The sequence below is a fragment of the Oryzias latipes genome, chromosome 20, assembly GCF_053564925.1.
Source record: "Oryzias latipes strain Hd-rR chromosome 20, Olatipes_Hd-rR_3.1".
In the NCBI taxonomy this organism is placed as follows: domain Eukaryota; kingdom Metazoa; phylum Chordata; class Actinopteri; order Beloniformes; family Adrianichthyidae; genus Oryzias; species Oryzias latipes.
The window spans coordinates 24,341,181-24,355,833 of NC_136256.1; the positions used below are offsets into that span (position 1 = coordinate 24,341,181).

General features: G+C 38.8%; 1 protein-coding gene across 6 annotated transcripts in view; it reads right to left on the reverse strand.

Annotated features, from left to right (window-relative positions):
• cacnb2a (calcium channel, voltage-dependent, beta 2a) overlaps nucleotides 1-11,811 on the reverse strand; it is a 59,589-nt gene extending 47,778 nt beyond the window's left edge. For 4 of the 6 annotated variants that reach the window (XM_078938194.1, XM_078938192.1, XM_078938195.1 and 1 more), the window contains exons 1-2: nucleotides 11,436-11,811; nucleotides 10,474-10,566 (exon numbers count right to left, since the gene is read on the reverse strand). In XM_078938194.1, coding sequence (XP_078794320.1) covers nucleotides 10,474-10,566; nucleotides 11,436-11,519 — 177 coding nt within the window. In that variant the 5' untranslated portion in view covers nucleotides 11,520-11,811. Of the gene's footprint in view, nucleotides 1-1,712; nucleotides 2,368-10,473; nucleotides 10,567-11,435 lie in introns of those variants that run through there. The other 2 variants (XM_078938199.1, XM_078938200.1) reach the window with 1 other exon arrangement.
• Nucleotides 11,812-14,653: the final 2,842 nt, after the last annotated feature.

Genomic DNA, 14,653 nt, shown 5'->3' on the forward strand with positions numbered 1-14,653 from the left:
ATTTCTGTCGCCAAGGAAATCCTGCTTCAGTCTATTGCGTCCCGGCTTAGCACTCCTCCCTAAATGTGAATCTCTGTTCCTGGAAAGTGGGAATTCCACACCTTTGCCATGGAGGCTCAGCTTTCTTTGTGTAAATCTCACAGTTTTATGATTTCACAGCTGGTTTTTTAAAGATATGAGAAAGTAGACTATTACTTAATTATGAAATTTAATTTTCAATTGTTTATAAGTGTTGGTTTGTAAAACTATTCATAATAATAATCTCCTGGTCATGTATTAGACACAATGGGAATTCCCAGTCCTCTTTACCTCAAACGGAAATCCTGAATTGTTTTTCTCTTTTATTTATAGCTAAATTAGGTTAAGCAAGGATGCAAATAACACAAACTGGGGAACGGAGTAAACCCTGCTGTCTTCAATTAGCAGAGTTTCCGTGAGGAGCGTCTGGGACTGACGACTCAGTTTGTCAGACGGAGTTCCATCCGGCCGGTTCTCCATGCTCCACATTCCGTCTAATGTAGGACTGTGTTCTGGCCCATTTCAGCTGTAAAATAGCAGTTTGGCGCTCCATATTGGAAACATGTGACATAGAAAGAACAGCACGTCATGGTCCACAGGGTTTTCTCCAAGTCTGACTTCTATTACAAATGTTCACTTTATGTTTATTTAACAGCACAATAGATCAGTAAAAAAAGAAGTTATCGTCAAGGAAGCCGCACATTTGGTCCCACAACAGTTACTCGCCAATCAAATAAAGTCTGCTTAGTAGCACAGGAAATGTTGATTCTCCCTTAGTATGAGTCGCTTTATGAGTTATTACCACAGAATTACTACATTTTTCCTTACTACACTTGGAAGGAGATTTTACAGTTTCTGTCTACATTTTTAGACAGAATATGTCATAATAAGCCCATATGCTTTGGGTCTTTCTCGAAGCCTTTTTATACTGTGACCATATCTTATCAGCAGTCGTCACTTTGCCTCCAGTTGGAGGAACAAAAGGTGCAGTCTTTTCTTCTTCTGAAGAGTCTGAGATGTGAGTAGAAAGTTAGACATCCTTTTGATCACCCTTTAAAATAGTTATCCAAATTAGGTGTTTTATTGACTCATTTGTAACATGCCTCAATTAAGCAGTAAAAGGAAAGTTAAAGAGCAACACTTCCATCTAGTGGTAGCTAAATAGTATGTACCATCTGCAGTGCTGAAAAATGTAACTTCAAAGCAAAAAAGAATAAACCCGCATTTTCAGTGTTATATGAACAGAAATAGAACAGAATTATTTTTTTTTTCAATTCTGTACAGTTATAGTATCGAATTAAAGCAAAACCTGCTTTATTCCAACAGAATACTGTAGTTCTGTGTGCAAAAGACAAAAAATGAGCAGGAAATAAAAGATTCATCACGTCCAGCCTCATCTACAGCGAGAAAAACACTGCAGAAAGCGGTCAACGCGAAACCCAAAAAACCTAAGGTCAGTTTCATCATTCGGAATAGTTTCAAGAAAAGACATCTAAATCTGAGGAAAGCCATAGCGTTTAGGAAGAGACAAGACATACGTCCACTGAATTTTTAAATTCCTGCTGCTTTGCAGAAGCTCCAATTTTCAAGAAAAGTTGTCCACTGGCAGAAAGTGCTACATCTTATGCATGTAATATGATATGTGTAAACATAAAGCCTCTCTACTTCAATAAATCACTGAGACAGAAACTCACATATGGAAGCTCTGCTCTCCGACGATGGCCCAGCCCACAGCACGGCATGAAGGGGACAAGGGAGGGGAAGGACGGACGGCCGTCTCACAGACTCCCCATCTGTCTGCGGCATCCACAACGTTCAGCCTCGACCCATATTCACAGACTTGGTCCACAGGGCTGTGGACCACTGGGAGAGACCGGGGTAGTCGAAATCCTCAAAGGAGGAGGGAGCCCAGAGAGCAGAGGGCTGTAGTCCTCCCCTGTTATGTCCCTTAAAACTGGATGTAGAAAGTCAAAATCTTCCAATGTCCAGACTGTTGCGGTCTGCCAGCTGCTGGTAAGGTGCACGTCAGGACTGTTTATTCCAACCCAAAAGTCTGCAGTCGCTTCAGCGGATCCTCTGTGCTGCCAAATCCTCTGCAGTGCTGCTGCGCTGTGTCAGAAACAGCAAGTGACATGCTGGCACCCCGAGTCTGCCGTGAGAGGATTTAGACACCCATCAGCACACGCAGAAATGTTCCTCCTCTGCATGGCCACACAGAGGATGCAGCATACTTTACGACCAGAGATCCTCGCCTTCTCATGGTGCACACGCTCCTGCTTTCTGTCTTCTTTCTTCAGGATTTAGTGTGCTTTCAAAGGCTGACTATTCTCGCCTTCGTGACCATGTACTTTCAGCTCTTTTTTGGCTCTTTTCTCCTCCCATCTCCCTTTCCTGTCATTGGTCAATCCTTCCTCACAGTTTTATAGTTTAATTTTTTTTTTACCAGAATGATAAACAATGCGACCAGTCAGTCAGTTGGTTTTGTCTTTGCACCTTGCATTGAAAAGAGCATGAAGAGAGCGGCCCCCCCAACCCTGCCTGTACTGCAGACGACAGTCACCTACACACTTCAGCCATGCACGTGTGCAGCCACCGCATCTCCACTCCACTCATATTGCTGCGTCAGCTAGAAATGACACATTTTCCCCATGACGGTCTTCTGCCTCAGAAGTTGCTTTTGTTATGACCTTATGAATGGCAGGTCTGCTGTGCAGAGGGCTTTGAATGGTTTTGACAGCCACTATAATTTTACTAACTGTGAATAGGAAATTTTGGTAATTGTTATTTGAGCTGCCGGACATGACTTTTTTATAGTCCCACTTCAATCATCTTTTGATGCTTCTTCAGTTTGTTCCAGGTGGTCTTTTAATTATGTGTATCTTTATTTTTAGCCAAAATAAAAATGTCTGTCATCTTCTAGGACAAAGTTTCTGCAGAGCAGCAGTAGAAATTCATCTCTCTGTTGTGGCACTTTAGCGGTGCAACAAAAATGGCGAGCTATGTCGGAGCTATCCAGCCGTACAGTTTTGATCCAGATTCCAGCTCAGATGACGAAAACAAAGACGTACGTGAATCTATTTGTCTGAAAGTGGATGCATCAGAATAGAGCAGGGAGCTTGTGGCCCGACGTGTTTTACGTACGTCACAAAAACCCTCTTTTTTAAACAGCATTTTTTGTCTGCTCTGGATTGCTAGCAATTCGAATAATATTCAGAAATATAATTTTAATCTTAATTTTCTTTATATACAGTGGTGGACAAAATTGTTGGTACCCCTCACGTTCAAAAGTAACAATAAATTAAAATGTATTAAAAATTAAATAATCAAAATCAGCCATTACTTTTGAGTTGTTGATTAACAGAATTTTTGAAAAAAACAAACTAATGAAATAGGGGCTGGACAAAAATGATGGTACCTCCATAAAAGACTAATTGCCCAGAGGGTTATGATGAACTCAGTTTCGTCCTTTAATTGACATCACTGCTATTTTCAAACGCATAATCAGTCAGTCTGCCTATTTAAAGGGAGACAAATAGTCATGTCGCTGTTTGGTGAAAAGGTGTGAACCACACTAAACATGGACAACAGAAAGTGAAGGAGAGAATTGTCCCAGGACATTAGAAACAAAATTATAGACAAACATCGTACAGGTAAAGGCTATAAAACCATCTCTAAGCAGCTTGAAGTTCCTGTGATGACAGTGGCACATGTTATTCAGAAGTTTAAGACCCACAGGACAGTAGCCAACCTCCCTGGACGTGGCCGGAATAGGTAAATTGATGACATATTGAGGAGACGGATGGTGTGAACTGTCTCCAAAGAGCCCAGAACAACCTCCAAAGACATTAAAGGTGAACTCCTAGATCAAGGTACATCAGTGCCAGATCGCACCATTCGTCGTTGTTTGAGCCAGAGTGGACTTCATGAAAGACGATCAAGGAGGACACCACTGTTGAAAGGAAATCCTAAAAAAGCCAGACTGGAATTTGCAAAAATGCATGTTGAAAAACCACGATGCTTCTGGGAAAATGTCCTTTGGACAGATGAGACCAAACTGGAGCTTTTTGGTAAGGCACATCAGATCTATGTTCATAGACTCAAAAATGAAGCACACAACGAAAAGAACACTGTCCCTACTGTGAAACATGGAGGAGGCTCAGTGCTGTTTTGGGGCTGCTTTGCTGCATCTGGCTCAGGGTGTCTTGAAGTTGTGCAAGGTAAAATGAAATCTCAAGATTATCAAGGCATTCTGGATAGAAATGTGCTGCCTGGTGTCAGAAAGCTTGGTCTCAGTCGCAGGTCATGGTTCTTCCAACAGGACAACGATCCAAAACACACAGCCAGAAACCCCCCAAGAATGGCTCAGAGAAAAGCGTTGGACTATTCTGAAGTGGCCTTCTGTGAGCCCAGATCTGAATCCCATTGAAAGTCAGTGGAAGGAGCTGAAACATGCCATTTGGAGAAGACACCCGTCAAACCTGAGACAACTGGAGCAGTTTGTTCATGAGGAGTGGGCCAAAATACCTGTCAACAGGTGCAGAAGGCTTATTGACAAATACAGAAACCGTTTAATTGCAGTAATTGCCTCAAAAGGTTGTGCAACAAAATATTAAGTTACGGGTACCATCATTTTTGTCTAGCCCTATTTCATTAGTTTGTTTTTAAAATAATTCTGTTAATCAACAACTCAAAAGTAATGGCTGATTTTGATTATTTAATTTTCACTAAATTTTAATTTATTGTTACTTTTGAACCTTTCAAGTAATTTCAGTGAGAATTGTGGAACTTTCTTTCTTTAACTGAGGGGTACCAACAATTTTGTCCACCACTGTATGTCCATCAGAAAAATGCCACAAGATGGTGTTAAACCACCAAAAACACAAACATAAATAACATCAAAATGTTCTTTTTTTCCCAGCAATAATTCCTGTTTCAAGTTAGTTTAAAATTAAGATAAAAAGTTTTATTTGTATTATTGTGCAGGTAATAATATGAGTTTTGTTTCCCTTTGGTCTGCATTATGATGCAACAGGCAGATTTAATCAATCACCAAAGTCACAAGAGCGAGCTTTCACAGGCCATAATTCAATTCACGCATCTTATTATGTAAAATAAAGAAAGCATTGCATCTCATTTATAGGCATTCCTTGCTCTTAAATGTAAACATGATCTTTTTAAAATATGGGTAAGACTTCATTTTAATTTGAAAATAGAAGCTTATGTTTTTGTCAGAAAGCCAGGCACAGGAGGAATAATGTTACAGCATCAATTCTGTGCAACGGCAAATCTGTTACAGTCCACTGCTTCACCTGAAAACAAAACAAAAAACAATTTTTTTTCTTGTTTTAATGCTGTAAATTTTTTTTAATCTTATATTTTCTTATATGTTTTTGTAAAAAATAATTGTAAACTGCAGCTTTAGAATTCTATTTGTTTTATTTGAAGAGGATATTTTACTTTCTTGTCAGTTTTTAAAAAGATTTCCTTAACCCTTATATTGTATTCTGGTCAAAATGCACCCATTTACCAAACCACGACTCTATCAAAGATCCAGATTCTCTAAACTGAACTTCTCCAACAGCTGAAGAAATTCCCTTTCAAATGAAATGATTTTTCTTTGTGGTTATTTTCGACCTTCAACCAGCTAAAAGAACTGCTTGCTGAGCAGAAAGCAGAGTAAATAAGTGAGCACGGATGTGAGGCACAGGCATAAATCCTGAAATAGTAATGCAGCTTTGCCAGAGAGAGCCTCTGAGTGAAAGTACTCTTCCCCTTTGGAATCCCCTGAGGTGGACATTGCAGAGGTGGAGGACCTTGCAGGTTTGTTGCTGCATGTCTCAAACTGTGAGAGACAGATGCCGTCTTTAGCTCAGTGATGCATAAAGCCAGAGCAACTGGAGCCATGAAAGGGCACTGGAGAAGACAGATCGGTGAGTGGCAGCAAAACATTAAATTCAAACAAACGTATTTGGAAATGGAGTTGTAATTTTAGAGCTGTCGAGACGTACAGGCCTGAAATATTTATCTTTATGGTCCACTGTATTCAGTCATGTGACTCATTTAGAACCAAACAAATGGAGTATCTGCAAAACTCTCAAGCAAAAGCACAATTTTAATACAACTTTGATTAAAAAAATAAAAAATAACTTCCAAAAGATTTAAGTCGACGCTTCATGTCGCAAAAGCATAAAAAGGTTTTGTACTTGTAATAAGAGATGTGTGTGCCTTTAATGGACAGACAATACTTTTCCAGCAAATCGAACTTCATTTGAGCACTTCTTCATGGCCAATTAGGTTTTTTTTTTCTGTTACCACATGATGGCAGTATAGTGCAACAGTGATCTAACTGAGCTGTTATGTGCAGCTTCCTTTCCTAAATCAAGAAAAGAAAAATTTGACTGCATTGGGACGAGTAATTTACTTTAAAAAGGATTATTAATTGCCGGTCTTTTTGAATATGCTCATTTTATATGCTGTCCTTCACATTTCTTCTCACAAATATTAACTTTTAAAAGAAACCTCAGATCTATTGGGTGAAAATACAACCAAACCCAACAGAGTTTATGTCTTTTTTGTCTAAAAACAAGAGATTGTGGAGCTAGTGAAGAGCGTCACCGCTAAGGAAAGCGGCAAAGGAGCTTTGTGTTCGTACCATCACCGCATTCATCACCAAATGCATTTCTCAGGGCAGACGCAGCCGATCAAACTGCCTGGGTGTGTAAAGATAGTGCAGTGTGAGGCATCATGACACCCCGATCCTACTCAAATACAGTTGGAGGTGAAAAAGACAGAAGGCAGCAAGCAACACAGAGTGTGAGTGGGAAGCTTGCTGCATTAATTTACATAAACACAACTGTGGGAAGCAAATGGAACTTCACTGACCAGATTCTGAGGTGAACAAATCACCGTTGGAACCGAAGCTCATTTGTGTGTTCATCCCTTGTAATGAATTCAAACGGCAATTTTAACTTTATTCTAATTCGGTTTTTCCTATCATTTTAGTAAAAAGTAACAGTTCTGGTGTTTAAAATTGTTCTAGAGGATTAAAAACAAACAGCCATATGATTTATTTTTTTTGGAAACAGTAAAGTTTTTTGGGACTTTATAAGGAATTTGGCATCTAAAAAAAAATCTCATTAACATGCTAGTGTGAGAAAATAAACACATTTTGTGGCAGAAAGGGTGTGGTAGAAATTCACCTACACAACTGTTTACCAGATTTTTAACAGATCCTTTAATATTGGATTGGCCTTGTTAATATTGGATTCACAAAATCTCTTCCTTCAATCTATAAATCTATTCTTCAGCAACAAATCTTTCTAGACCTGTTTGGAGTGGTGACAGACTAGCAGGAAAAACTCCATGGTTTACATTACCTGCTCTTTAGTGTGTCAATGTGCACCTAAAGTGAAACACTTCCTACATTATTTCTGTCTCTAATATAAGCTTTAGTTCTGCAAAGAGGCCTGACAGGAGGACTGATGAACACAAACAAAATCTCTTCTAATTCGGTCCAGCTGTTTATATAATCCTGCTGTTTGTTCTGTGCTTTGTTTCTGAGTGTCTGTTAAAGTGCTTCATGACTTCTGTTTTTTTAGAGAGGTTCTATATAAAGACGGAGTTTCAGCATTTAAGGTGACTGGGTTTAAATTTGTCTCCTGATGAAAGAGCATCACAAAAATAATTGTGGGTGTGGACGTCCTCTCACAAACCTGGAGCTCTTTAGGACCCACTCCGATGAAGATGCTGTTTTTGGTGTTTTTAACATGCCATTTTTCTGATGGAAGACGTTTACAAAGAAAGTTAAACTAAAAATATATATATAATAATTTCTGAGTATTTCTTTGTTCAAATCGTGAACCAGGAGCATATAAAAAAATACGGTTTGAAAAAGATTGTATTAGTGATGTAGAACAGTGTTTTTCAACCTTTTCTGAGCCTCGGCACACTTTAACCTTAAAAAAAATCCCGCGGCACACCAGCATCCAAAAAAAAAAAAAAAAAAAAAAAAAGAGAAACTCATAGTCTGTATTGATCTACAGCCCCTCCACAATCTCCCATGCATTTTTGAGATAATTGTGTCAGAAAAAGCTGGAAACTGCAGCTGTTTTTTTCTAAAAGATGCAATAAAAGTTAAGTTAGAAGATTTAAAAACAGTTTGATGTGTGTTCGTTGGTTTCAGGGCGGGACTTTTCCAAAATAAAGCCAAAGCTGCAGCTGAATTGCGCTACAGTCATTCTTATCAAAATGTCTTTAATAGAATCAAATAAACACAAAGAAAAGGTATTTTACGATCTTTTATATTCCTAACTACTCAGTGTTTTATCAGGGCCTGTTTCGATGAACACAGAGCTGAAATCCTGGAGATGGGAAATGTTTTTAGATCAGTTAATGAGGGCAATTTCCCACGGCACACTTGACCATCTCCTGCGGCACACTACACTGGTTGAAAAACACTGATGTAGAAGATACCCTGGACCAGCCACAAGGTTCCGTGCTTTGAATACTCATCAACAGGGAGGGGAAGGAGGGCGGAGTTCCACACCAATGGACCCACCCACAGCTTAGAGGCAAATTTGTTCCGCTCTGCAGAAACTATGTCCTATGTGGGCTGCAGTAGCTCAGGCGGTTGAGCGGGTCTTCGAAGGCTCGGTGGTTCGATCTCCAGTCAACTGTCGTTGTGTCCTTGGGCAAGACACTTCACCCTCCTTGCCTTCAGTGAGGCGCCACTGGTGTCTGAATGGAATTAGGTACCTCTCGCACGCTAGTCATACGGATGACTAGCGTGCGAGAGGTACGTGTGTCGTAAAGTATTCGTAAGGCTAATGCAAGTTGAACACATTTATGATGTACAAGTGATGCTCTCCTAGGATCCCCTTACGCTACAGCCTCATATTTAGTAAGATTCGAGTATAGGCCCTTACTGACCCTATGCAAATGCAGCATGCATGGAGTGTGCAGTCTACACAAGTCCACACAAACTACACTGATTTTCTAACGTCGTCATTTCAAACAGTCAGGCTGTGCATGAACATTTTTGGGTTCACTGAGCGGTCCTAAAATTTTGTGCAGGCCACCTACGTACAGGAATGAGCATTTTTGCCCGCAGTCAGCCTGTATCCACCTGTAACGGCAACCTGGACTAAGACCGTAGATGATGTGTACAAGTATAACCACCTCAAGAGATAAACGCAGTAAAAGAACACATCTATATGAGTTTGCTGATGAGAAACACACATCATCTGGAGAGCAAAATGTCACCCGTCCAAAAACAAAACCACAAAATCTGCTATTACAGAAAGTATTTTTCATAACCTATGTTCCTTCTTATCCAAAACCCCAGAATGTTTAGGCTAGTGATTAACTCTGTCGTACTCTCTCTTCAATGGAGTTCCAGTTAACAACTGACCTCACAACTCCCACGGTTAAAAAGTCTGGACTGGCCTGGACCTCCATCCTTCCCAGCCTCCTCCGTACTCCCTCTGGGTATCAGGGCATGACCACAGGATGAGTCTCTCATCCTCTCTTTTGCAAAAAAAAAAAAAAAGTTTCTGTCTACCCTCTGCCCCTTCAGTCTGTAGGAGCATGAGTAATTCTTCTTCAAGAGGAATTCATATATGAGACCTTATATATGATAAAAAGCAGACATTATTATCATTTTTCATTGAAAAGCATTAAAAGTTGGTGGAAGCCATCATTTTTAGGGTGTTTCCCCTTTTCCCCTGATCTCTCTTTATTCTTAGTATTTGAATGGCATTTCATCTTTGTGAGACATATTACCACTCAGACTGCCAATTACTTTTCATTTAGCTGAGTCTTACTGTAGGGGAAATCCTCATTTGGACACAAGACTGTGGGAATGGGCATAAACTCCCATGGGTGATGGGAAATCTGGCAATTTCTCACTAAGCAGCTCCAGCTGAGCTGTTGCAGCATATTCAGATGTTCTCTGGGGCTATGAGATGAAGCAGACGGCAGTCTAGAAGGTGCCATTTTGTCCTGAGCTTCCTCAGCTTCCCGTCACTCTGCCGCTTCTCTGCCAAAGACGAGCGGAGCCGTGCCTCCTCCTCCCAAAAAAGGCAGAAACATCTAGTGTGCATCCTCAACGCTGCTCCTTTACAGGTCTGCTGAACAAAAGCCAGACTAGTTGCTCCTTGCAGGGTCTGTCTTATAACACAAGACAGTTTCGCAGCTGCACTCAATGTTCCACGTTTTATGCTGTTGCTCAAAGTGTTTACAGAGAACCGTCAATGGAAAACGCATCGTATCCCTGATGGATGGTGATGACTGAGACAGATCTTTAATGCCAAAAGCAATTTGCTCAAATAACTTAAAAAAAATGACACCGAAGCATTGCATTTGAAGTTGGAGGGGTTGCAGGCAGGGCACTTTAATTCATTCTAGCATTTATAACCACTTTTCTCTGATTATTTAGGTTTCTATGTTGTTTCTTACCTGCCGCACCAGACTGTTGGTTGTGGTGTCAGAGGAGGTGCTGCTTCCTGATCCTTTGAACCTGCCTTTCCTTCTGGCTCCTTTGCTGTGAGACTTTATAAAAAAATGTAAAAGAAAATAATAATAATAATAATAATAATAATAATAATAGCAAACGACAAATTATCATAAAGTAGTCTGCCTAATTTCAAACTTAATGTAAAGCCTATAATGAAAAACAAACACACACACACACAAAGAAAACTAACCGGATATTAGAGCCACATCATACTGTGCCACATAATATATGTAAAACAATAAAGCTTTAAAATATTTATGCAAATTCTAAAAAAAAAAAATCTAATTCTGAGCTTGTTGCCTTAATACATTTCACCCTTAATATAATTATTTTAAATGTATTTAAATGTTACAAATGAATGTTAATTAAAATAAATTAATGTTTTTTGAGCTTCGTGTTTTAATTTAAAACAATATGTGTAGTTTTTAAGTTGCAATGTGTATTTTAGACCATAAATTATCTAACAGGACTAGGAAATATAACACTCAAATGGCCAACAGGTTGGTATTAACAGACACTTTAATGTTATTTTAATACTTTTTTTCATTCCTTTTTGAAGCATAATTAAAACTTCCTGCTCATAAATAAATAAATAAAGAGTTCTTTGGATATTTTATCTTTGCGACACCAATATGAGCAATATTTCTTTTATAATTAAACAAAAAAATGATACAGAATAGATCAAAAGGGTCCGTTTAACACTGAAAAGATGTAGATGTGTGGGGTAAACTTTTAATTTGTTTTTCCAATTCACTGTAGAGGCTCTGCTATTGTATTTGCAGCGACTATAAAATGATTTCATTTTAGCTTCTTTTTTATCGACTATAAAATGGGGGAAACATATAATAAAATGGTCAATAAATGGGGTGAAAATGCCTTCAAAACTCAAGTTGCAACAACTTACCGGTAATATGGAGAGTTCCGGAGCCTCCATGTTTTTGTCCAGAGGTGCTTCAACTGCAGCCTTGGGGCTATTATTGACGACCATTACACCATTTGACCATAACAATATTTAACTCGACTAATATTCCACTTCTGATCAATGAGAAAATAAAAACGCCATCGCTGATAAGACATTAAATGTTGACCAAAACGACGCGCTTCCGCGCAGTTTCCAGTGCGACGCGTAAAGTTGGAGTCCGGAGACTCAAAGGAGGAGCTTGTGTGGAGGGGCTGCGCGCTTCCTCTTCAGTTTCAACAGCAATTATGTGAATTCTTGAATAATATAGCCACCAGCCTCCGAGAGGCTCTTAATCATTTCGCTCCTACCCACACTGAGTGCTCTTCTGCTCCATGCGCCCTCTCATCCAACGCCAACACCTCACCTCAGCCTCCTAACAGCAGAAGGACGAGCTGCATCCCAGCAAAACTATACTAAAATAAAATGTCCTGCTTCTACATCACAGAAGATGAAGACTTTTTTTTTTCCTTTTGAACCCCTGGCTGGGGTTTAGTCTAAAAATAAACAACATTTTTTTTGTATTATCATTACATAATAACAGCCTTATCTTTTGAAAGTGAGCGTGTTGAGGCTGCTCTATCAGGATAAATTGGAAACTTAATGAGAAAAGGTTCTGTGGACATTCAGGAGTCCTCAGTTTTTTGCTGGTTATTGTCTTTTAAAGCAACAGAGTTCCCATACTCTCAGAAAACTATATTTTTATCTTTTCTCACAAATAATTCAGTTTTGCTCACAGGATAGCATCTTGGGTGGGCATTTATATAGACAAGACAAAAAAAAATACCAACTAAATTTTAAGAAATTGTGCAAATGTTCAACTTGCAGCTCACTATGCCGGTTAACCGTTTTGTATTCAGTGTAAGAAGCTATTCTTGTGGGCACAAGATCTGTATTATGCTTACCATATTACCTTCTGAGCACAAGGTACACTCAAAAACACACAATATCACAAAGTGTTTTTGTTTAACATCTAGTTGAATTTAAATATCTTGTTACTCAAGACATAAAAACAAAACAAACTCACTAGTAACTTGAATATCTTGAGTTCATTCATCTTGAAAATATCTTATTTTAAGCGATTTCTCAAATGAAATTGTTAAAAGTTTAACCTAGTTTAAACTACAAAATTATAGTCTAATGTCTGTAGAAATACTATAAACCTGTAGACTTAGGCAAGCAAAAAGTAAAGTGCAAATTCAGTCAAATGAAAATTTGACTGAATAAAAGAAAAATCCAATGCTTAGTGGGTCAAGCAAAGTTGATGTGTTGAATAAAAAAGGGGGAAAAATAAATAAAATCACAATAAATCCCAGTATAATTTCAGTTGACTTGACACCACATCCCACATTTAGGTGTCCACAGACATTTAGAGTGTGAGGCTGCAATTCATCTATCCATTTTCTTAACCCATCTTTGTCACATTATCCAGGGTTGCTGGACCCTGTCCCGGCCTCTGTTGGGCGAAGGAGGTGTACCCCCTGGACAGGTTGCTGGTCTGTTGCAGGGCAATTTTCTGCGATTGTGTTGTATATTGTATTCCATGCATGCGCCTGTCACACCTTGGCCATTTGGCCTTTCATGCTGGATGCATTTTGGGTGCTGCATTGTCTTTTGGATTTTAGAATTTGGGAAGCACTCACCTTAGATCTTTCAGTGTTATTTTTTTTAAATAGTTTTTCCCCTGAGTTCACAAAATCAATGACATAGAAGGAAGAACAACAACCTTCTCTTTTAGGCAGAGACAAGACTGATCCCTGAAAATAACTGCAGCAGCTGCTACATACAGTCCTCCTTTATTCAGAAACTATTTTAGAGACTGACCCATTGAATTATGCACGGTGAAAACGAAGCCTGAAAATGTAAAAATGCCAACCAAACTAACTGTCCCTTAAACTTGAGCTCCAATAAATTTCAAACTGCTCATTGACCCAAACAGCTTCGGTATGCAGGAAATGAGACACACTATATATTTATTTAATCCTATAAACTGTAAAAAGGATTCTTGAATATTTTGAACAGTATTTTGGTGAACTGCTACATCTGGTAATTTCTGATTTGCTTCAAATATGGGAACAGAAGCCTTGAAATAACACTAAGCCTCTGTTTATTCTTCATTTTTTTTATTTTTTGTGGCAGAGTAAAAAAAACGAATATTGCCCCAAAAAAGTGTGTTTATGCATCTCTTAAAACTAAAAGTCCTCCTGGTGCTTTTATCGTTTTGCCAAAGCAAAGTGGTCTAGTTTATAGGTTTGTTTTTTCTATTTTTAAAACTGTTTAGGTAAAAAGTATGGTGTTGTGATACTACTTTTTGGCTCATTAAATGTTATTGAGTTTTAGAACCATCTTTTGAGCAATGTTTCAGCTTAATGGTCTGCACAACTTAAAAAAAACACCTTAACACTTCTACCTACAATATCACATCACATTGTGCACCTTAACAACAATACACAAAGGGAAAAACAAACCCTGTTAACTTAAAGACTTAGCACTACATACTATATATTATTTCTCAGTTGCAGCTCCTCCTTTTTTGCAATAAACTATATTAGGTACAATAGAGAGCTTGCGTATTTTTCTGTTTTCTTTGAAGCAGAGGCATGAAGCATAATTCAAATCCTTTCAGTAACCTTTTTTTAAAGGTTAACTGTCCCAAAGTGTTGACAGCCAAACGTCTGATTGGGTCCACATTTTGAGACAGGTTTGTGAGGCCAAAGTGTAATGGCGAGTTACAGACTAATGTGTTTTGGTGGAGGTAGTGTGATAGTGTGGGATCATGGCATTAAAAATAAACATAAATTAAACTTATTCTGGAGAAAACGGGTCATGAAATAAGAGCCTGTAACTACTGACCATCTATCTGCTAACCTCCATGATCTTTGATGAAAACACTTCGCTCAAAGCGATCAGGAGTTGTCTCCAGAATTTAGATGAGCTGAAGATCAAACTGTTTGCCAACCCGTGTAGGATCAGCTTTTGCGTGCAGTTTGTGCCAGAATGACCGACGCAGCCACACTGGCTGATTCTGACAAATACCGATTAAAGCATGTAATAGTATTCAGCAGCAGTGATGAGTATGATGCATGTAACACCGTTTAAAACACTGCTTTTAATGTCATCGTTTAAATTTGTTATTTCCAAGTGTATCCGGAGCAGCAGTCCAA